Genomic DNA, 24,933 nt, shown 5'->3' with positions numbered 1-24,933 from the left:
AGGCTCAGCAAGAGGAGGAGAGAACAGTGTCTGGTCAGCAGCCGCACACGCTGGCATGCAGACCCTGCAAGGCTGTATAGGCAGACATTGGGAATCCCCGAGGGAACCCCCAGAGTGCATGGTATTGTGCAACTAGCACTGGATTTGGTGTAGTTGCATGATTCCAGCATGTTTGATAACAAAAATGCCCAGGTTCAGTGACGCCGTTATGTAGTTGGACATCTTGTGTCGACCAGTGTCCACTGCATACCTTAAGATGGCTTCCCCGCACTTACAAAGCCCAGAAAATTTTGTCTTGGGTTTGTAGGGGCACCTCTGCTCATGCAGGGGTGCCTCTAACTGAGAACCATGCACCCTGCCCTTGGTATGAAGGGCCTACCTAAGGGGTGACTTATAGGGACAAATCGCAGTGACCATGATATAAGGCAAACCTTATACCTGGTGTACTAATGCCCTGTGCATCAAAGTACCACTTACTAAGGACTTACATGGGTGCATCGGTATGCCAATTGTGGGGTGAAAGGTTTCTTACAGACTAAATTTAGGGGCAAGAACACTGACACTGAGGTCCTGGTTAGCAGGATCCAAGTGTACAACAGTCTAAACCTACTGACACCAGCAAAAAAGTAGGGAGTAACTATGTTAGAAAGGTGCTTCTTTCCTACAATTTGATCCCCAAGTGAACAGGCCTTGAGCACCTCTGTAAGTCCCTAGTACATGGTACCTCTGGTCCTTAGGGCATAGATAGTAAAGAGGGCCCCCTAAGAGCTGCAGCATAGCTTGTGCCACTCTAAGGGACCCAGCACCAAACTCATACAGTCTGCAACTGCAGGCTGCGTGACAGGGTGCTCTAAACAAAGTGAAAACATGTCACACTTGTGTGCCATATCTCCTAACACTGCATGTAATATTTGTAAGTCACCCCTACAGCAGGCCTGACAGCCTTAAGGCAGTGTGCATTACATTATATGTAAGGACATATCTGCATGAGCAGATATTCCCCTGTGCTGGCCAGTCCAATTTCCAACAGTACAAGTGTACAGGGAAGCCTTCTTAAGGTATGTTCTTGGCACTGGCCAAAACGGCTACGTAATGGCTTAACTGTCTTCACTGAAACCAATGGTTTTTGGTATCAAACACCTCATATTAATAAAGCCACACTGATTACAGTGTTGGATTTATTATACATGCACCCAGAGGGCACCTTAGAGGTGCCCATTCAAAGCCTACCAACTACTAGTGTAGTGACTGACTGGTTCTAACCAGCCTGCCACCACAGATGATTTTCTAACATCACAACCCCCCTCCCCCCCATCCCACCCCTCACAAAGGGTGAGAGCCTCGGGCGGTCAGGAACAAAGCTCTGGCAGGATTGTTCCACACCCTTCCCAACAGGATGATCTGCAAATTATAATTCTAAGGCAGGGAGCTTCAAAGAGCCCACTGCCTTTGGTATGTGAATCTGGCTTCCCTCTTTCCTCAAGAGGTGAGGGGATGCCAATGACAAGGGCCCATTTGGCACCTGGACAAGCAGGAAAATTAGCTATACAGGAGGCATGTTGCACTTGCAGGTTGGACACACCTCTAGGATAACCAGCCAGAAGTTAGCACAAAATTAGGAATTCCACCATCTTGAGTGTGGTGGAATTAGGAACTCTGGGACAGGGTGATTCCCACTTCAAGAAGGAAGTGCTCATCTAGGGGGTGTAGTGACCAAAGGGTAAGTAGCCCATTGGCTGCTACCCTTTATTCCCCTTAACCCCCATAAATTGAGTATTTATGGGACCCCCTGATACCAGATCCTCAGAGTGATATGGCGCCAACCCTGCAAGCCTGCCTGCTGCACCCGACCCCTGCGGAGAATCAGACTCATCCTGCTGCTGTGTAGACTTCAAGAAACCCGGAAAACTGCCAGTGCTTCTCCAATCTCCAGAAGAATCTCCTTTTGATCAGAGGAGTTGCTTCCCTGCATCAACAGGCACTGCTTGTAAAGTCTGGAACTCTGCCCCATTGGTCATCAGACCTTCGAGGGACCAACAAGTCAGGAGAAGACTGTTTGGAGCCCAGGAGGATAGTCCTGCCACTTCACCGAAGTCCCCAGACTCTGACCCCACCCAGAAGCTCCCTGCACTTATACCTGGGGTAATGGACCCCTTGCAGCAACTCAGGCTGGTCAGTCATCCAGTCCGAATGCCCTGTACTCACCTCAGGTCCAGAAGAACAGTCCTGTAAGCTGTTGCTTAGTGCCCAAATGTAGTGTCTGTGTTTCCCCCACAGGATAACATTGGGAAAAGTGCCTCTGCGACCAGACGCCCCTTTGCCTCCTGAAGTGTCCTGTTGGTACTGTTTTCGACCTTCCTTTGTACTTACCTTAACTCCAGAAGACTGGTCCTGTAAGTCATTGCTAAGTACCAGTATGCAGTATATGTTTCCCTCATAGGATAACATTACAGCTCCAAAAATTGCACTGTAGACTTTTGAAAACCATAAAAATTCATAGCTCAAAAAGTACTCACCTGATTCCAGTGATCTTTGTATCAAAGTTTACATAAAGTTATTTTGATAAATTAGTGTTGGATTTCTGTATTGAGTGTGTGTATTACATGCTTAGCACTACCCTCTGATCTGCCTAATTCCTCGACCACACTATCCAAAAAGAGCATTTGGGATGTAATTTGTGTCTCTGTGATACCAGGGGATTGCTTGGACTCTTTGCACAGTTGTACCTCATTTTGGTCCACTATATAAAGAGCCACCTTCCTACATGTAAACTATCTATACTTCCTGATCCCTAAAAAGGACGAATCTCTAAGACCATTCTTAGATCTACGTCCCTTGAATCACTACATCCTGTCAGAGCATATCCAAGTGGTCACTCTTCAAGATGTGATTCCACATCTTCAACAAGACGACTTCCTTTCAGCCCTGGATTTAAAGGATGTCTATTTTAACTTTCCTATAGACCCAGCACATCGTAAATACCTCATATTTCTGAAAGCAGGCGAGCATTACCATTTCAAAATCCTTCCACTTGGAGTGACAACTGCTACCAGGGTATTTACAAAATGTCTAGCAGTAGTAGCTGCACACTTAAGACAACACATCTATTGTTTCCGTAACTTGACGACTGGCTTATCAAAGCCATCTCTCTCTCTCTCTCTCTCTCTCTCTCTCTCTCTCTCTCTCTCTCTCTCTCTCTCTCTCTCTCTCTCTCTCTCTCTCTCTCTCTCTCTCTCTCCCACTCTCTCTCTCCCTCTCTCTCTCTCCCTCTCTCTCTCTCCCTCTCTCTCTTTCTCTCTCTCTCTCTCTCTCTCTCTCTCTCTCTCTCTCTCTCTCTCTCTCTCTCTCTCTCTCTCTCCCTCTCTCTCTCTCCCACTCTCTCTCTCCCACTCTCTCTCTCCCTCTCTCTCTCTCCCTCTCTCTCTCTCTCTCTCTCTCTCCCACTCTCTCCCACAGACTTTCTCCATCAACTAGGCTTCACTATCAATTTCCAAAAATCTCACCTTCAGCCTCTACAGATCCAGCCGAATGTAGTGGCCATTCTAAACACACAGATGGGATTAGCCTATCCCAATGCAGCACAAATACACAACTTTCAGATGCTAATACCGTGCTTCCAAGCCAATCAACAAGTCACAGTCAGAACTGTCATGTGACTTCTGGGTATGATGGCCTTGTGCATCGCCATAGTGCCGAACTTACGACTACAAATGCATCCGTTGCAGGAATGTCTAGTACAACAATAGTCACAGTCACAGGTTCAGTTAGAGAATCTATTGTTAATGGACAGCCACACTGCTGTGGTGGAACACAAACAACTTGTTAAAAGGGTGGCCTTTCCTTGACCGTGTTTCCTATATCATACTGACATCGGACGCATCCTAGACTGGTTGGGGTGCTCATCTACAGAATCTCACAGTCCAAGGTCTTTGGGATACCAAACACCAGGGTCCACGAGTGGGAACTCCACCTAAGAGTCCTACTCCCTTACTTCCAGAAGTGGGGGTTTCCAGACATGGATCTGTTTCCAACTGCGGAAAATGCAGAATGCCCAAACTTCCTCTCCAGTTCCCACACCCCCAACCCAAGGGCAGTGCTCTATGGATAAACTGGTCAGGGATATTTGCCTACGTTTTTCTGCTTCTCTCTCTTCTTCCATTTCTGGTTCAGAAGCTCTGGAAAAAAAACCTTACACCATAATACTAGCGGCTTCCAAATGGACCCAACAGCCCTGGTTCACAACGCTACTAGAACTATCAGAAGTTCCTTACAAGAAGTTCCCCTCAACACATAACTTCTCACTCAGAACCATGGAGAAATCAGGCACCCAAATCCCAAGGAACTCAACCTAGCAATTTGGCTCCTGAGGTCGTAGAATTCCTAAATCTTCGACCTGAATGTATGACCATTCTTAAAGAAACATGAAAACCCACTACAAGAGCATGCTATGCAGCTAAATTGAAGAGATTTGACTGTTACTGTCATAATAACGGTGTCAACCCATTTAAAGCAACCACACAAAACCTTGTTTGCTACCTTTTACATTTATAGCGCTCTGGCCTTGCATTCACATCCATAATCTTACATTTAGTAGCATTGGCTACCTACCTTCAAATCATACAGCATCTGTCTTTGTTTAAGGTACCAGTCATTAAAGCCTTCATGGAAGATCTTAAGAGAGTTATTCCACCAGCCCCTGCATGGAATCTTAACATTGTTCTAAAAAAACTTATGGGTCCACTGTTTGAACCATTACACAATTGTTCCCTCAAGTTTATATTGTGGAAGGTCGCTTTTTTCATTGCCATGACTTCACTCGGATATACAGTTAGCTCCCCTCACAAATGAAAGCCCATTTCTGAATCAGGCCTTGCTAGGTGGATAGTTAAATGTATACACACATTTTATATTAAAGCCAAAGGAATACTGCCTTCACCTCCTAGAGCACATTCTACTAGCAAAATAGGGGCTCCAATGGTTTTCCTAGTCAATATTACTATAACTGATTTATGTAAAGCAGATACATGGTCTACACCACACACCTTTACTAAACATAACCGTGTGGCTGTTTTAACTCTCCAACAAGCTAATGTCGGTCAGGCAGTGCAACGCACACTTTTTCAAACAACTGCAACACCCACAGATTAGCCACCGGTTTTGGAGGGCACCATTTTACAGTCTATGTAAAGCAGGTGCATCTACAGCCACACATGCCATCAAACTGAAAATGTGTCTTACCCGGTAAGCATCTGTTTGTGGCTTGTAGTGCTGAAGTACCACATGCACCCACCCTCCTCCCTGGACAATAGTTCATTTACATTCTCATTTGCATGGACATCTCTTTACTTACACTTAATCTGCTCTCCATTCACACCCGCCTTTGGGAAAACAATCTTAACAGTGTAGTTGATGCCCATGCGCATTATCACTAAGAGGAGGAGTCACTTTTCCTCGTGACTCGAAAGACTTCTTCGAAGAAAAACAACTGGCACACTTTCAGACCCAACACTAGATGGCAGGAGAATGCTAAGCATGTGAATCTACAGCGATGCATGCCACAAACAGATGCTTACTGGGTAAGTAACGTTTTCCTTCTTAATACTAACTGCTGCATCATTTTCCACCTCTCACTGAGATTATTTATGTATGTTTCTACTTCTTAATAGGGTACTGGTTGATGCTTGAACATATTTGATTATGATTTTCACGCTTTATGTTAATACTCAATAAAGAGGTATTAAAAAAGCATTTGCTTTGTGGCTTAAGGGTATATTAGATTCACATGTTATCTTCCTGCCTCCTTGGTAAGTGAAGCAGCTTGCAACAAAAAAAGAAAGAGGGAGAACTCTATACGGTTTTCACACATAAACACCAAGGAAAAAATCCGAAAATGCTGGATTATCTTTCGAGTACTGTTGGTTAACAGCTGACATCACCAGGAGTCGGGAACATTCTTCCTGGGGAAAACCATGCAAATAAAAGATGTATTTTAACAGCCAATAGAAGGCAGAATAATAATGCACATCATGTGAATCCAGCATAGTCTCAAGCCACATAACTCTTGTTACTTATGAGTAACATGTTTCTTAGGTTGGTTAGTGGTCTAGGTCAGAAGCCCTGTTATTTCAGTGCTCTGTGTGGACATTAATCGAGGAAATTGAGATCCTAAGAAATCTACACATGATTCTGTCTCCGTCCTTTATCTTAAACCTGTCCCTTTGTGGTGTTCCTTGTAGTGCTGCAGTTTTTGGTTTACTGTTTTAGAGTGTTAATGGAGAGCATCATTTGAGGTTACAGAAACAACAATGGTTAGCTAGCCATGCAGGCTTCCTCCCCCCTTTATGAGAGGAAGGTCAGACCTTCTGTGTATCAGCTGGTGTGCGGGTTGATGAAAAATTGGGCAGCAAGAGCAAATCACCTTGTTAAAAGTAATTGGTCATGTTTGTTTTTGTTCAACTGCACAGAATACGCTTTCACCTTGTTACCGAACTTTATGGTCTAAGGATTAAAAGAAAGACTAGCTTGTCAGACACAGACATGGCCTTAGGCCGAAAATTGAGGTAACAAAGCCACAGAAATGCCAGTACGCTGAATTCACGATATAAAAATTGGAATATGCAATGCTTCATCTGTTTACCAAATGAATCTGAAGTCGAGTTTTTGTTCATAGAATTAAAATGTGTTTTTTAATGTTGAGCTTTCCAAAGATGTTTTTCCAGTGAATGTATTTTTATACTCCACCTGTTTAAACACTTACTCCTACCACTCATCTCAAAAGGTACATTCTTATTCGCTTAAGTCCTTTCTTTTCTTACTGTTTCCCCTCAGATGTGAAGAAAATGCCTTTGGGGAAGTTAAGTAAACAACAGATCGCCAAGGGTTTTGAGGCTCTGGAGGAGATTGAACGGTCACTTCAGAGCAATGCACCCCAGAAGAATCTGGAGGAGCTCTCATCTCGCTTCTACACCATTGTCCCTCATAACTTTGGGCGCACGAGGCCACCTGTCATTAACACAGCAGAAGTCGTCCAAGCCAAGAAGGACATGCTGCTTGTGAGTATAAATTGAAGGGGACGGGATAAAAATAAGCAAAAATCGAACTGGCATCCTGGAGAGATTGGCTTCAGATATTAAAGAGTAATAGGGCAGCTATTTAACGAAACATGAACATTGGAACAGGCTGAACCACAATCCCTGCGCATATATTGGCATGTGGCTTTAGGCAGAGTATTGTATAACTACGGGAGCATAAAGATCCCCTGGTGCACATGTGGACTAGACTACACAAAAATACCTTACAGTAAATCTGTTGGGGGTGTTTTAGTCCAGTTCACTGCACTTCCACAGGGGAATGCATAATGCATAGATATTTACAGATGCTTCATACTACACGTCACTGCACAACTATGAGAGTCTAGGTGAACTGACTCTCATAGTTGTGTAGGAGCTAGCAGTCCCTTTTGAGATAACTGACAACATCGACAGTGGTGATTGGTGGCATCATCAGCGACTCCCTCCTTGTGCATCGCTCCTATAATTGTCAATCAACTAGTTTTTGTCCGCAGTTAAATCACAGTGCATCATGTGTTCACACACTAAGGGCTTCCAACAATAAATGACACATTCTAAGTTCAACACCTAAATTGTTGGATTGCAAACCCCTTCAGTGCACAGTCAAGGAAGACTGAGCTCACCCTTGTTTATTGTTTAACAAGCCTTTCAGGTCAGATCCAAAAGGTCCCATGCATACCTGACTGAACATCACTAGGTGCTTAACAGCTCTGTGAAGTCACCTAAATGGTGCCATACACCTAACTATATGTCAGATGGGCACCACACACACACAAACTATGTTTACATTTTAAGGCTGAACTCAATGTATGTGTGCACACAATACAAACCCCTCCTCTGACCCCTGCAGTCACTTAAAATAAGGTGACAGAGCTACACACAACTTCTGCTGTATACAGACCTCTCGCAGCACATCCACAAGGCAACATATCCTTAACAGCACTTCCACGAGGGCAACATATGAAACAGGAACACATGCCCACCTCTTCCAGCTCACTTATCACCATCATACTTAATCCCTTTGCCGCGTCACCTTTCCATTGCTTCCTTTCAGTGGCAACAATTTTGTGATCTGTTTTCTGGTAGGTACTGGCTGATATTGAACTTGCCCAAAGTCTCCAAGCCAATAAAGTTAAGAAGGAGGAAGAGGAAATGGTGGAACAGGAAGTTCCTCATCCCTTGGATGAGGACTACATGCTTCTGAAATGTGACCTTTCTTTTGTGCCTCCATCATCAGAAGAATTCAAGGTATGCTAGTGACAATAACTGTTATTACTTCATGGCTTTCTAAAACATGGTGTTAATCTTTCAACACCTGGTTCACCATGGCAATATTTCAAGATGTGAAGTGTCTGCAGCAGTAAGACCTATACTTCCCACATCATCCTGAGATGTATGTCACCCAATCAGCTCTTTCTTTCCCTTTGGTTGTGTTTCTCAATATGTGTCATAAACCTGTTACAGATGCAATTCCAATTGTTCTGTTTTTGTTGTAATCTTACAGTAAATCCCCGTCTGTTACCTTACAGATTATTGAAACTTATGTGGATGCCACTGGACCTACCTACAGAAATCTCAAAATTCTGAACATATGGAAGGTGAACCGTGATATGGAGGTAAGCCAGCGTTGCCCGGTAACCTTTCCAAATCATGTTCTCACTACAGAGTACTCAAAAACACTGAACAATGTATGTGCATAACTGCCACCTCAGTTGTGGTAGTGGGTAGGACAGTATTCATGTTGGAGGGAGATACATTATGATTCACTTTTCCTTCTGTTGTACCATATTGATGTGTTCCTTAATCCATTGCTTGGAATAAGGAACTTTAATGTTGGCATCACATATGAAGCAATTTTGTTTGGTCCTTTCCAGTACTCTTTAGTCTGTCTTCAGTTCGCAACAGTTGTCATTTGAAGCCGACTTCAAAGTGAGTCGGGGATCTGCAAGCTGCCTCTGTTACGGTACCACCAATTTTAGACGTACGTGTCCCTTCCTTGTTGAGTCATTTTACTTCTGTGATATCTCTTCTGTATCCAGTATGTTCTCTAACGGTCGGAGTTGATTTATCAGTCACAATAATCCATTCAAGTAGGGTTTGTCAAAGGAAGGCCTCTTTAAGAACCACTGTTGAAGCATTGGGTAAGAGCTGGGGAACACTGCAATACAACAAGAGGAGAACTTTACTGAATGTTGTCTTAAAGTACTTTGTTCAAGGAACTTCAGAAGCCAAAACTGAATCCACTAGTTCAAATAAAGTACTGTAAGTCAGGGGTTGAATCAAATAATCACATGTAGAGGAGTCCCCAAAGAAACCTCCTGACAAGGGTAAGACCTGGTTCCATCTTTTTAATTGCAAGCAAACTCTGAGTTAATTTGCCATCTTCAGTATGCAAAGATTTACAAAAAATGTTTATCTTCACCTGATTTACCTTGCAGTGATTAAAAGACAAAAAAGGGCCTGGGCATTCAGACAGCTGCAGCTTGCCATTGTGTAAAAAGCCTAACGTAGAGAGTTCATCAGTCTCCATCATTGGTTCTTTCATAGCTTCACATGGTGTAGTTGTTCCTGGTCTCCCGGCTTGGAATACCTGGTTAACACGATTAACATACCCCCTGACAAACCAGTGTTGTTTGTTCAGTAGTACATGCCTCTCATATGGAACTACTCAAATCAAACTTTAGCCAAGGGTGAGTGAGATGAGTGCTCCTGTACCATAAGTAGCCAACTTAGCTTGGATTTCTTCTTAATGTGGAGTGTGAGGAGGGCCTGGAAAAGACTGTCTTGTATCCCTTTCTCAGAGCGTTTTATATCAAAACTTGTTTTTGTTTTGACCTCCATAGCTTAACCTACACCTTGCTGTCAGCTGTTTCTTGTTCTTTCCTGTCTCCAGAAGAATTTTTTTTTGCCTCACCATGGCAAACACCCCTTTTGAAGGAAAACATTTCAGTTCATGGCCTGTTCCACAAGTGTCCAAACAAAGACATTTAGCAACAATCCACACTATCAGCATCTGTACTGCTTGTAACCTAAGCAAAGGCTTTTCACTGTGAGATTTGCAAGAATGTCTCATGTTAGACTCTGCATTACAGGGGAAGGAGGCTGTCTTTATTTCTTCAGGGTGGTTAGGAACAGTGGATGCCCCCTCTTCAAGGGATGATTCTATTCAAAGTGTCCCCTTAGTTCTTTCTAAAGTGTAGGCACAAAAAGTAAACCATCTATCTACAGGGAGTGCAGAATTATTAGGCAAGTTGTATTTTTGAGGATTAATTTTATTATTGAACAACAACCATGTTCTCAATGAACCCAAAAACCTCATTAATATCAAAGCTGAATATTTTTGGAAGTAGTTTTTAGTTTGTTTTTAGTTTTAGCTATGTTAGGGGGATATCTGTGTGTGCAGGTGACTTTCACTGTGCATAATTATTAGGCAACTTAACAAAAAAAAATATATACCCATTTCAATTATTTATTGTTACCAGTGAAACCAATATAACATCTCAACATTCACAAATATAAATTTCTGACATTCAAAAACAAAACAAAAACAAATCAGTGACCAATATAGCCACCTTTCTTTGCAAGGACACTCAAAAGCCTGCCATCCATGGATTCTGTCAGTGTTTTGATCTGTTCACCATCAACATTGCGTGCAGCAGCAACCACAGCCTCCCAGACACTGTTCAGAGAGGTGTACTGTTTTCCCTCCTTGTAAATCTCACATTTGATGATGGACCACAGGTTCTCAAAGGGGTTCAGATCAGGTGAACAAGGAGGCCATGTCATTAGATTTCCTTCTTTTATACCCTTTCTTGCCAGCCACGCTGTGGAGTACTTGGACGCGTGTGATGGAGCATTGTCCTGCATGAAAATCATGTTTTTCTTGAAGGATGCAGACTTCTTCCTGTACCACTGCTTGAAGAAGGTGTCTTCCAGGAACTGGCAGTAGGACTGGGAGTTGAGCTTGACTCCATCCTCAACCCGAAAAGGCCCCACAAGCTCATCTTTGATGATACCAGCCCAAACCAGTACTCCACCTCCACCTTGCTGGCGTCTGAGTCGGACTGGAGCTCTCTGCCCTTTACCAATCCAGCCACGAGCCCATCCATCTGGCCCATCAAGACTCACTCTCATTTAATCAGTCCATAAAACCTTAGAAAAATCAGTCTTGAGATATTTCTTGGCCCAGTCTTGACGTTTCAGCTTGTGTGTCTTGTTCAGTGGTGGTCGTCTTTCAGCCTTTCTTACCTTGGCCATGTCTCTGAGTATTGCACACCTTGTGCTTTTGGGCACTCCAGTGATGTTGCAGCTCTGAAATATGGCCAAACTGGTGGCAAGTGGCATCGTGGCAGCTGCACGCTTGACTTTTCTCAGTTCATGGGCAGTTATTTTGCGCCTTGGTTTTTCCACACGCTTCTTGCCACCCTGTTGACTATTTTGAATGAAACGCTTGATTGTTCGATGATCACGCTTCAGAAGCTTTGCAATGTTAAGAGTGCTGCATCCCTCTGCAAGATATCTCACTATTTTTGACTTTTCTGAGCCTGTCAAGTCCTTCTTTTGACCCATTATGCCAAAGGAAAGGAAGTTGCCTAATAATTATGCACACCTGATATAGGGTGTTGATGTCATTAGACCACACCCCTTCTCATTACAGAGATGCACATCACCTAATATGCTTAATTGGTAGTAGGCTTTCGAGCCTATACAGCTTGGAGTAAGACAACATGCATAAAGAGGATGATGTGGTCAAAATACTCATTTGCCTAATAATTCTGCACTCCCTGTAGAATTGCTAGATTTCACATTTTCTAAAGATGTGCCTCCCAAAGTAACTTTAAAGAGAAAAACTGTTTCTTTTGTGAAAGCCCACTCCTGACAAGTCATGAAAAGTACTAACTAGCGCTTGTCACCCAAAATGGCACAGAAATGTTGTTTTTCACATCACCTGCATCTTTCCTGTCTATTTCTTCACTAATGATGGTCCTCCTGTCATCTTCAAGCAAAACTGTCTTTGCAAGAGTGTTACCTACCTTGGCAATGATGCCTTTGTCACCTGCCTGACAGTGTATGTCATCTGCATCTCCTTAGCCACACATCCTGTTCCTGTAGATTTCTAGAAGTCAGTTGTACAAGTGATAGCATTGGTAACAGCCTTTTCATTGGCAACCTCACAACTGATGGCACCTAGAGCTGACCATCACTTTCATACAACTGACAACATAGTCAGTGGTGATTGGTGGCATCATCAAGGACTCCCTCCTTGTGGATTGCTCCTATAATTGTCAACCAACTGGTTGCTTTGTCAGCAGTTAAATCAGCAGTTATTCAGCCAGTGCCCAATTCATATGACCTTCATCAACAACACCATAGATGCTGGCAATCTGCAAATACAAAATAGCTTAACAGTACCCTACTTCATGATTGTTAATGATCGTTGGCCACCATCCTCATTTAACATAAAGCTGCAAATCAACATTCCCTATACACAAAAAGAACCCGGGGACAGGATCCATGTTCAGCCTTTGGAACTGCTTACAGCCCAGGTCAAGTAAATGCTTAATATATCCTGGACAGCATACCATGTGAGGGAAAGGATGGGCATACAGTGAATAATCATCCTAGACTACGAGGTTCCAACCTGGGTATATAGATCTAGGTATCGCTAATCCAGTGATTATCCTACAAATTACCTATGTCTGATAAAGACATCTAGTTGCATATTCCTTACCTTAGAATGTCCCCTAGGCATCAGTCTGGATCCGGAGAGTTTTCTCGAGCAGTACCCCTCTGCGCCTTTAGGTGGCATTGATTGGCTCTGCGTCCATCATCGTCTGCACTGGATATGGTGTAGTGGGTTCTTTATAGGTGCTACCCCGTCGTGATGACTTCGGTTCTTTTCTTGCTGTGCCAGCCAGTGCTGATCTGAAGAAAGAGCTACCCCTTAGTCACTTTTTGACTGGTCTTTTTTTGAAGCTTTTTTTGAGTATATCTACTCTGGTGTATCGAAGATGTCTGTGTAAGACTGGGTTCAAGCCCTGTGAATCGTGCCATCTTGTGATGTCCGTTACGGATTAACACCTTGTGTGCCTTTGGTGTCTGGAGGATGACTGCCACTTGAAGTCATGCTCCAGGTACCAAGCCATGAATCTGAAGGCTTTGAGAAAACTGTCACTAAAGCTGATGCGGCCCGGTGCTCAACTCCACGCAAGTCCTGATCACGGTTGAGAGGAAGGTCTCGGGATCGGTCGCAGAGTCCCTCCCTCTTGGCCTCCAACTTCAAGCCCTTGGGACTCCCTCCCCTTCCAGAATACCCCTCCATCCATGCCACCATCAGACGATTGGATGACAGAGGATCACTTAGCTCTTCTCCAAGAGGAAGTTACGGCTCTCTTGGACCAGGGAGCCATGGAGAGGGTTCCTGTGCCAGAAGTAGGTCGTGGTTGATATTGCTGCTACATTTTGGTACCTAAAAAGGACAAGGATCTCTGCCGTGTCCTAGGTCTTCGGTCCCTCAATCTCTTTTTCATAAAGGAGAAATTAAAAATGCTCTCTCTGGCTCAGGTTCTATCTGCTTTGGACCCAGGAGACTGGATTGTAGCACTGAACTTGCAGGACGTGTATTTCCATATCCTCGTCCTTACTTGCAGTTCACAGTAGGCCACAAGCACTTTCAGTTCACTGTGCTCCCCTTTGGCCTTATCGGCGCCGCTCAGGTGTTCACCAAGGTGATACCGGTGGTCACAGCTCATCTGCAGAGGTCCGGGATTTCAGTCTTCCCCTATCTCTTTGACTGGTTGTTGAAGGCAGGCTCACACCAGGCTGTCGTCTCCCACCTCCAGACTACTGTGGACCTCCTGTATTCACTGGGGTTCACTATAAATGTGCCAAAGTCACACCTGACTCCCTCTCAGACACTCCCTTTCATCTGAGCTGTTCTGTGCACAGTGCAGTTTCAGGCTTATACTCCAGACTGGTGAGTCCAGGATATTAAGGCTATGATAATCATGTTTCAGTCTCTATCCTGGATTTCTCTGAGAATGACTCTGAGACTGCTGGCCCTCATGGCGTCCTTCATTCTGCTGGTGACACATGCCAGGTGGCAAATGTGAGCTCTGTAGTTGGATCTGAAGTTCTAGTGAGCGCAGCATCAGTGGAATCTCTCCGACATGGTCCAGATCTCAGAGGGGACTGCACTAGACCTGCAGTGGTGGCTAGCAAACTGCTATTGGGTCAGAGGCAGATCCCTCTCCCTTCCCCAACTGGATCTGGCAGTAGTGGCAGATGCGTCATTCCTGGGATGGGGCAGTCACCTGGGAGAAGCAGAGATCAGAGGCGTCTGGTTTCTGGCTGATTCCAGACTCCACATCAACCTTTTGGAGCTCTGAGTAATCAGATTATCATTGAAAGCATTTCTTCCCTCTCTCAAAAGTAAGGTAGTGCAAGTGTTCACAGACAACACCACTACTGTGTGGTACTGCATCAAGCAGGGTGGGGTGAGGTCATGGACCCTTTGTCATGAAGCTCTGTGCCTTTGGATGTGGCTGGAACAACAGGGCATTTCCCTGGTGATTCAACCTTTGGTGGGCTCTTTGAACGCCAGAGTGGAAAAACTGAGCTGACAATGTTTAATTGATCACAAATGGTGTCTCCATCCGGAGATGGCGCAGCAGTGGGGAGAGCCTTGGTTAGATCTGTTTGCCTCTGCAGAAAACGTGCAATGTCAGCAATATTGCGTGTTGGAGTTTCCAAGGAGGCAATCTCTTGGTGACGCTTTTGCCTTGAGTGGAACTCAGGCCTCCTGTACACCTTTCTGTCCATACCACTTCTGCCCAGAGTTCTCAAGAAGATCAAGAACAACCGGGCCTAGGTAATGGCTCCGGACTCGACATGAAGAGTCGGGTATCCCGAGGTACTGAGCATGAGCATTGACCCTCTGATCAGACTTCCCTTTTGAGAGGATGTTCTGTCTCAGCAGCAGGGGAGGGTTTTCCACTCAAACCTGTCCAGCCTCCACGTTCTTGCAAGGAAATTGAGCAGCAGCAGATGACAGCTTTTGATCTTCTGTCCGAAGTCTGTAATGCAACCTTGGTAGCCAGGCGTCCCTCCACAAAATGTTATACACCTGTCATTGGAAGAAATTTGTGGCACAGTACACAGACAAGTTTGTTGACCCCCTTTCTGCTCCTCTTTCTGAGGTCCTGTTGTTTATCCTTTCTATGTCCCAGCAGGGCTCTGCTATGGGCACTGTCAAAGGTTATCTGTCTGCCATTTCTGCTTTTTTACTGTTGCCTTATCAACCTTCCTTGTTTAAGTCTCCTATTGTAAAAAGGTTCTTTAAAGGGCTTACACATACGTTTCCTCCTTCCCCATTCATTATGCCCTGATGGGATTTGATTTTGGTTCTGATGTTCCTAATGTGCACTTCTTTCGTGCCTCTCCACAGTTGTCCTCTCAAACTTCTCACTTTGAAAACAGCTTCCATGTGACCATTACATTTGCCCATAGGGTGTGTTAGCTGCAGACATTGTCATCTAAGCCACCCTACCTTTTCATCTAGCCTGACAAAGTGGTTCTTCGCACTAGGGCGTTCTTTTTGTTGAAATTGATTATGCCCTTCCATGTAGACCAGTCCATCACCTTGCCTACTTTTTACGTATTTCCCCATCCTTCTAAGGAAGAGCAGAGGCCCCACCACATGGACCCAGAAAGAGTGTTGGCCTTCTACCTTGATTGTATCAAAGAGTTCCGGGTGGATGATCAACTCTTTGTTCGTTATGTGGTGCGAAGAAAGGTTGGGCAGTGCAGAAGAGAACCATCTCCAGATGGGTCGTTCTTTTCATTAAAATATTCTACTCACTGGCTATGAAGCAATCCCAGAAGGTTTGCACACTCATTTTACCAGAGCTAAAGCTACGGCCACTGCATTAGCACGCAGAGTTTCAGTCCTTGAAATCTATCAGACAGCAATGTGGGCATCTCTGCATGTTCACCAAACACTACTTCCTCTACAGTCAGGTCCATAGGGACGGGCACTTTGCCTGTTCGGTCCTGCACAACTTTCTAGTATGATCTTAGTTCTCAGGACCACCTCTGGGAATGGTATTGCTTGGGTATCTCTTCTAAGGTAAGGAATCTGCAACCAGATGTCTCTATCAGATGGGCAAGTTACTTACCTTCGGTAAAGTTTTATCTGATAGAGACAATATCTAGTTGCAGACTCCTTACTGATCCACCCATCACCCCCACTCTAGGAGCTGATTTCTTGGGACAGGGACTCCTCTTTCAGGGCCCTAGTTGTGATGCCCCAGTGGTCAGTGTTCTTCATGGCTCTGCGCTTCTGGCGTGGAAAATTGTGAAAAGAAACTGACTTCAGCGCGCCGGGTTACGCCTATATAGAACCCGCAATGTCATATCAGGTTGCGGATGACGCCAATCAACGCCACCTAACTGCTCGCAGGGGTACTACTCGAGAAAAATCCCTGGATCAATACTGATGCCTGGGGCAGGTTCTAAGGTAAGGAATCTGCAACTTGATATTGTCTCTACCAGATAAGGTATTACCAAAGGTAAGTAACCTGTCCATTACTTACCACAATACTCCATTTCACATTCAACAGCCTGATTGGTGCTACATATTTTAAGCCATTCTCCTTTGGTGTTGGGTCAGCTGTGCTGAACAACTTTAATAGCCGAAATGTTTGAGCAAAGTCTTCTCTGCAATGATTTTTCTCATCAACTTATTGGGAACTTACTTTCTCAGTTTTGCTTCTATCCTGTACATCCATGTTCTTCATATGTTTAGAGACACTTCAGGCCTGGGTGACTAATTTTAAATACTCTCTTCTCTAGGATGTGTCAGGTGGCCAGTGACAAGCACTTAGGAACTGCAACAACCCAAAATAAATTGGCACTGTGTTTTATAAGAATTTTGACCCCAAAAGCACACTAGTTTGATCACATTATATGGCATTATTGGTCCTTGTAAGTATTTTATATGTGTTTGATGGTCTCAGTTCTGTTATCTCTTGGTTTGCTCTGCCTGTTTAGATAATATTATTAGAATCCTCATCACAAAATTCTCATCCCTCTCTCCACTGCCAGTAGGGCTTATCTGTAAAATATAATTGCCACTGAACACAATAAGGTATACTAAGACAGGCAGAGACGTTTTAAGGGATTTCCCCCCAGTTGTTGGTTCTCAAATTAATGAAGGTATAGCACACCTGTGGGATGACTGACCAGTTTCATATACAGTGTGGGGAAAAAGATGCAACATGCCTTTTGAGATATTTAATTGCTCCCAGTTCTGTCATTCCCCTCTCCGGTTTGCTCTTGCAAATTTGGTCACCCAAACCAAACATTGCTGTGCACTATTGTCATATACGATTGTGAGTGTTCACATAGTGAATACTATTTCATGCTTAACTGTATGGGGGAAAGTATTGAACCTGGCTGTGGCATTTTGCTGAAGCTTGTAGAAGAGTTTGGCAAGAGCTATTAGGTAAATAAGGTTTCTGCATTGTAGCTTTGATTAAATTAGAGCATTATGCAGAGGTATTTGCCCATTAGAATCGATGAATGGAATTTATAGTAGCTAGGAATTCTGGGAACAAATTGATTATCAATCCACCACCAGATTATGGTGAGGTCAATCTAGCATATTTCTGTCAGTCAGCTACCCATTTTCCTTTACCTGACTTTTTTTATTTTATTATATTTTTTTAACTAATGCCTTTTTACAGACGTTTACCAAATAGAAAAGAGAGAAAACATAACAGAGGAATCATGACCTTATGTGCCCTCCCTTTGTAGGAGATAAAAAGCACATCTGAGAACGCAACTACACTCGGTCAACTCTCCCATAACCCATCCTCTCCACCCCAGCCAGCCCATTGTAGTCTTGGCTCAGTGTATAAGGTCAGATACAAACTATGTATATCTTTTCAATAGATTTATGATAGGCTGCCATGTGGTTATTGGTGCCACTTTCCTTTGCATTGTCTGAACAGTGTTCATGGCCCAAAGAGTCTTAGGCCCCGTAACCACACTGGAGCTATGGGTGTTTTTAACTTGCAACAGGTGTCTGATCAGCAGATCCCCCTTTCACTAAATGCATTTTCCATCTTGTTGTCTGTCATAAGTATTTTTTTGTAGTGCAAAAGTCTGCTAAAGTCTGTGAAACTATTGTATCTATTGTACAGTGCTGGAGGATTCTTCCAGTGCGAGGGATCTGTGCCTTGTCTTCAGCTGTCATGTGCCAAAAATAGTTTTATGGCTTACATGTAATTGCTCCTCAGATTCTGCTCCCAAATGCAGGAGTATCTCCCCTGGCTCCTCAGGCACTGGGTACCCCAAGACCTCTTTAATATGGCACAGGACTGTTTTCCTGAGAGTCTTAAGTACTGAGCAGCTCAATCAAATGTGTAACATAGTCTCCGCTTGGCATCTCTAACATCTGTTTACATTAAGATAGATTGTTCACAGTATTTCATAAGTCATGTTTCATTGAACCATAACTTTGTAAGATGCTATCCCTGTTCAGAGCCACTTAAAAGCTCTTGGGCAAATCCCTCCACAGCTCTGGAGCCCAGTCTCTGGCAGAAATCTCCCTCTGTAGGGCACCATCACACGGCACTGAATAATGTCATTGAGAATAAGTCTCTGCATCTCCCAACAGTTTATACATGCCTAATACCTCTATTGCCTGGGTGCATACAGACAAATTTCTCCATGGATGTAAGCTCCTTCATGGCTGTCGGTCTGTTTTTAAGATACAGAGGATCCACAGCCCTATGCCGTATTTGTAGGTATTGCATCCTATCTGTATCCTGCAGGTTGGAATGAATATTTACATTTTGTAATCGTTCTAATGTGTTGATGCAAAATAAAATCTGATAGAACTCTACAATTTGCCGCCCACTATCTTGTTAGAAGTGCTTTTTGCTTTCCTGGTATAAATTCTGTGGTATTAGGCAAGGGGAAGGAAGTGAGCGATCCCTTTCTTGTTAATCTGTACCAGATCTCTAGCACAATTGTATTGAGGTAGGCAAATGCATATTTTTGGCCTTTGAAATAGTGGCAACCAGGCTAGATCCCAAAGCAGAAACCCAGCCATCGCCCAATCCACTAACATTAGCTTCTTATCTCTCTCCTTAGCAGTCCGTTTTACAGTGAGCCTAAGATGTGGTGTTTAGTAATGGTATAGGATGTTGGGGCCTCTCAGGTTTCCTCGTTTACGAGATCCCATCAGCAACCTCTTACTTATGCAAGGCCCACAGCCTGCCCAAACAAGATCAACAACCTTTCTTTGAATGTCATGCAACTTTATTAGGGATGGGGGCCTGCAGTGCTTAGACGAGAAATAGCATCCTCTGCATTAGTTTTATTTTTATCAGAGTGAATCCACCCACCCACGAAATAGATTCTGAGCTCCATTGTTTGAGGTCCCTCTATATTTGTTTACAGAGAACTAATCAGCCACTGTCCAACTCTGGGTTAAATTGGTTTCCAAAATACCTGAGCAAATGTCTCACCCAGAGGACGGGATAGCAGTCTCCAGTCCGCTGCTGATCCTCCTGTGAAAGTTGCAGTCCCACCATCTTTAATTTGTGCTTACTAATTTTAAATCTGAGGCAGCCTCAAACCTGCCAAGTTCCTCCAGGGTTGCAGTCTATGAGTACAACACATCAGACAGTGAGGACATAACATCATCTGCGTATAAGCAGATCTTATGTTTATCCGGGCCAAATTTAAACATTTTGATTTCACCTTGTCTCGTACTTCTATCCGCTAGGGGCTCGACCTCCCATATACATGGAAATACCATATAGTAGGGACAAATTATAAATATGATGTTCGATGGCATCTGTCGCTGTAGATACGCATGTTCTGCAATAGCTCGCCATCTGGTGTTGGGCCGGAGTATTACAAGTTGTTTTTCTTCGAAGAAGTCTTTCGAGTCACGGGACCGAGTGACTCCTCCTTTTGTCTCCATTGCGCATGGGCGTCGACTCCATCTTCGATTGTTTTTTTTCCGCCATCGGGTTCGGACGTGTTCCTGTCGCTCCGAGTTTCGGAACGGAAAATTAGCTAATTTCGGAAGATTTTCGTCGGTATTGTTGCGTTCGGGATCGGCGTACTTACATTCAACACCGCATCGAAGATCGAAGAGCTCCGGTGCCCTTCGGGGTAGTTTTTCGATCCTCCGTCGGGGCCTGGTCGGCCCGACCGCGTGCTGAAGAACGCCGATGGAACGGACCCCGTTTCGTTTCTGCCCCAAATGCCACAATAAATACCCCTACACAGACCAACACTTGGTCTGCAACCTGTGCCTGTCACCTGAGCACAGCGAAGACACCTGCGAGGCCTGTCGTGCGTTCCGGTCCCGAAAAACACTCCGAGACCGTCGAGCCAGAAGACTTCAGATGGCGTCCGCACCGACAGCCCAACGGGAGTTCGAGGAACAGGAAGAGGAAGGTACCTTCTCGATCCAAGACTCAGACTCCGAAGGATTCGACGATACACAAACCGTGAGTAAGACGTCGAAAACCACACAGAGAAACATTTACAAGGCCCAGGGGACGCCACTGCCACCAGGCCATGGCTCGACCCATACATTCGGTGACCGACCGTCGGCACCGAAAAAGGCCCAAACAGTGCCGAGATCGTCCGACTCCGGTCGAGACACCGGCACGCAGCCTTCTCGGGACCGAGAAAGTGCTGGAGACAAGCCTCGACACCGAGATGCCGGTGTGGACACGGCTCGACGCCGAGACAGCGGCACCGAAACAGATCGACGCCGAGAGGTTTCGGCCCCGAAAAGGAAAAAAGTCACCTCGGAGCCGAAAAAACACACAGACAAAGTTTCGATGCCGAAACAAACTGCAAGCGACCCAGCTTCAGGCTCTTATACAGAAGAGCACTCGCTAACCTCCCAAATGCAGAAGCATAGGTTTGAGGAAGAGCTACAAGCAACTGATGTGGACCATACGCAAAAGCGTATCTTCATTCAGCAGGGGACAGGAAAAATAAGCACCCTTCCCCCCCATTAGGAGAAAGAGGAGGTTGGAGTTCCAGACGGAACAAACACCACAACCAAAAGTGGTGAAAAGAGTTACACCACCACCCTCTCCTCCGCCCGTGATTGACGTTTCACCAGCACAAACTCCATCACACTCCCCAGCTCACACCACCATGAGCCAGGGTGACCAAGATCAGGACGCATGGGACCTATACGACGCCCCAGTGTCAGATAACAGCCCGGAGGCATACCCTACAAAGCCATCTCCACCAGAAGACAGCACCGCGTACTCTCAGGTGGTGGCTAGAGCAGCACAATATCACAATGTAAGCCTCCACTCAGAACAGGTCGAGGATGATTTCTTGTTCAACACACTCTCCTCCACCCACAGCTCATACCAAAGCCTGCCTATGCTCCCTGGTATGCTCCGGCACGCAAAAGACATATTTAAGGAGCCGGTCAAAAGTAGGGCAATCACACCAAGGGTGGAAAAAAAGTATAAGCCGCCTCCTACGGACCCGGTTTTCATCACTACACAGCTGCCACCAGACTCTGTTGTTGTAGGAGCAGCTAGGAAAAGGGCCAACTCCCACACATCTGGAGATGCACCACCCCCAGATAAAGAAAGCCGCAAGTTCGATGCAGCTGGTAAGAGAGTCGCAGCACAAGCTGCAAACCAGTGGCGCATCGCGAACTCCCAGGCACTACTTGCGCGCTATGACAGAGCCCACTGGGACGAGATGCAACATCTCATTGAACATCTGCCCAAGGACTTACAAAATAGGGCAAAGCAAGTGGTCGAGGAAGGACAGACCATTTCCAACAACCAGATCCGCTCCTCCATGGACGCTGCAGATACAGCTGCACGGACAATTAATACATCTGTAACTATCAGAAGGCATGCATGGCTCCGAACGTCTGGATTTAAACCAGAGATTCAACAAGCAGTTCTCAATATGCCTTTTAATGAAAAAGAACTGTTCGGTCCAGAAGTGGACACAGCGATTGAGAAACTCAAAAAAGATACGGACACTGCCAAAGCCATGGGCGCACTCTACTCCCCGCAGAGCAGAGGGAATTACAGCACATTCCGTAAAACGCCCTTTCGAGGGGGGTTTCGAGGTCAAAGCACACAAGCCAGCACCTCACAAGCCACACCGTCCAGTTACCAGGGACAGTATAGAGGAGGTTTTCGGGGACAATATAGAGGAGGGCAATTCCCTAGAAATAGAGGAAGATTTCAAAGCCCCAAAGCCCCTACTACTAAACAGTGACTCACAGGTCACTCACCCCCTCCACACAACACCAGTGGGGGGAAGAATAGGTCATTATTACAAAGCATGGGAGGAAATCACTACAGACACTTGGGTTCTAGCAATTATCCAACATGGTTATTGCATAGAATTTCTACAATTCCCTCCAAACATACCACCAAAAGCACAAAATTTAACAACACACCATTCCAATCTCCTGGAGATAGAAGTGCAGGCACTATTGCAAAAGAATGCAATCGAATTAGTGCCAAACACACAAATAAACACAGGAGTTTACTCACTGTACTTTCTGATACCAAAGAAGGACAAAACACTGAGACCAATCCTAGACCTCAGAGTAGTGAACACTTTCATCAAATCAGACCACTTCCACATGGTCACACTACAAGAAGTATTGCCATTGCTAAAACTGCACGACTACATGGCAACTTTAGACCTCAAGGATGCTTATTTCCATATACCAATACACCCATCGCACAGGAAATACCTAAGGTTTGTATTCAAAGGAATACATTACCAATTCAAGGTACTGCCTTTCGGATTAACAACCGCACCAAGAGTCTTTACCAAATGTCTAGCGGTAGTCGCAGCACACATAAGAAGGCAGCAGATACATGTGTTCCCATATCTAGACGACTGGCTAATCAAGGCCCATTCGTTAATAGAGTGCTCAAATCACACAAATCATATCATACAAACCCTCTTCAAACTAGGGTTCACCGTCAATTTCACAAAATCCAAAATTCTGCCACGCAAGGTACAACAATACCTGGGAGCCATAATAGACACATCAAAAGGAGTAGCCACTCCAAGTCCACAAAGTATTCAAAATTTCAACACCATCATACAACGCATGTATCCAACACAAAAGATACAAGCAAAGATGGTATTACAACTCCTAGGCATGATGTCATCATGCATAGCCATTGTCCCAAACGCAAGACTGCACATGAGGCCCTTACAACAATGCCTAGCATCACAGTGGTCTCAAGCACAGGGTCACCTTCTAGATCTGGTGTTAATAGACCGCCAAACTTACCTCTCGCTTCTGTGGTGGAACAACATAAATTTAAACAAGGGGCGGCCTTTCCAAGACCCAGTGCCACAATACGTAATAACAACAGATGCTTCCATGACAGGGTGGGGAGCACACCTCGATCAACACAGCATACAAGGACAATGGAACGTACATCAAACAAAACTGCATATCAATCACCTAGAACTTCTAGCAGTTTTTCAAGCACTAAAAGCTTTCCAACCAATAATAGTTCACAAATACATTCTCGTCAAAACAGACAACATGACAACAATGTATTATCTAAACAAGCAGGGGGGGACGCACTCCACGCAGTTAAGCCTGCTAGCACAAAAAATTTGGCATTGGGCAATTCACAACCAAATTCGCCTAATTGCACAGTTTATACCAGGGATACAAAATCAACTCGCAGACAATCTCTCTCGAGATCACCAACAGGTCCACGAATGGGAAATTCACCCCCAAATTCTGAACACTTATTTCAAACTCTGGGGAACACCTCAGATAGACTTGTTTGCGACAAGGGAGAACGCAAAATGCCAAAACTTCGCATCCAGATACCCACACAAACAATCCCAAGGCAATGCCCTATGGATGAACTGGTCAGGGATATTTGCTTACGCTTTTCCTCCTCTCCCTCTCCTTCCTTACCTGGTAAACAAACTCAGTCAAAGCAAACTCAAACTCATATTGATAGCACCAACTTGGGCAAGGCAACCCTGGTACACAACGCTGCTAGACCTATCAGTGGTACCCTGCATCAAATTGCCCAACAGGCCAGATCTGTTGACACAGCACAACCAAAAGATCAGACACCCAGATCCAGCATCGCTGAATCTAGCAATCTAGCTCCTGAAATCCTAGAATTCGGGCACTTACAACTTACCCAAGAACGTATGGAAGTCATAAAACAAGCAAGAAGGCCATCCACCAGGCACTGCTATGCAAGTAAATGGAAGAGGTTTGTTTGCTACTGCCATATTAATCAAATACAACCATTACACACAACTCCAGAACATGTAGTGGGTTACTTGCTTCACTTACAAAAATCTAACCTAGCTTTCTCTTCCATTAAGATTCACCTTGCAGCAATATCTGCATACCTGCAAACTACCTATTCAACTTCCCTATATAAAATACCAGTCATTAAAGCATTCATGGAGGGCCTTAGGAGAATTATACCACCAAGAACACTACCTGTTCCTTCATGGAACCTAAATGTTGTCCTAACTAGACTTATGGGTCCACCTTTTGAACCCATGCACTCCTGCGACATACAGTTCCTAACCTGGAAGGTGGCATTTCTCATCGCCATTACTTCCCTAAGAAGAGTAAGCGAGATTCAGGCGTTTACTATACAGGAACCTTTTATACAACTACACAAAAATAAAGTCGTCCTAAGGACCAATCCTAAATTTTTGCCAAAGGTTATTTCACCGTTCCATCTAAATCAAACAGTGGAACTTCCAGTGTTCTTTCCACAGCCAGATACCGTAGCTGAAAGGGCACTACATACATTAGATGTCAAAA

General features: G+C 44.7%; 1 protein-coding gene across 1 annotated transcript in view; it reads left to right on the top strand.

Annotated features, from left to right (window-relative positions):
• PARP3 (poly(ADP-ribose) polymerase family member 3) overlaps positions 1 to 24,933 on the top strand; it is a 125,666-nt gene that overhangs the window by 56,478 nt on the left and 44,255 nt on the right. The window contains exons 6-8 of the mRNA XM_069206751.1: positions 6,829 to 7,052; positions 8,157 to 8,318; positions 8,600 to 8,686. Coding sequence (XP_069062852.1) covers positions 6,829 to 7,052; positions 8,157 to 8,318; positions 8,600 to 8,686 — 473 coding nt within the window. The remainder of the gene's footprint in view (positions 1 to 6,828; positions 7,053 to 8,156; positions 8,319 to 8,599; positions 8,687 to 24,933) is intronic.

Source organism: Pleurodeles waltl, chromosome 9 (assembly GCF_031143425.1).
Source record: "Pleurodeles waltl isolate 20211129_DDA chromosome 9, aPleWal1.hap1.20221129, whole genome shotgun sequence".
Classification (NCBI taxonomy): Eukaryota; Metazoa; Chordata; class Amphibia; order Caudata; family Salamandridae; genus Pleurodeles; species Pleurodeles waltl.
This window is presented reverse-complemented; position numbering and strand designations above follow the sequence as displayed.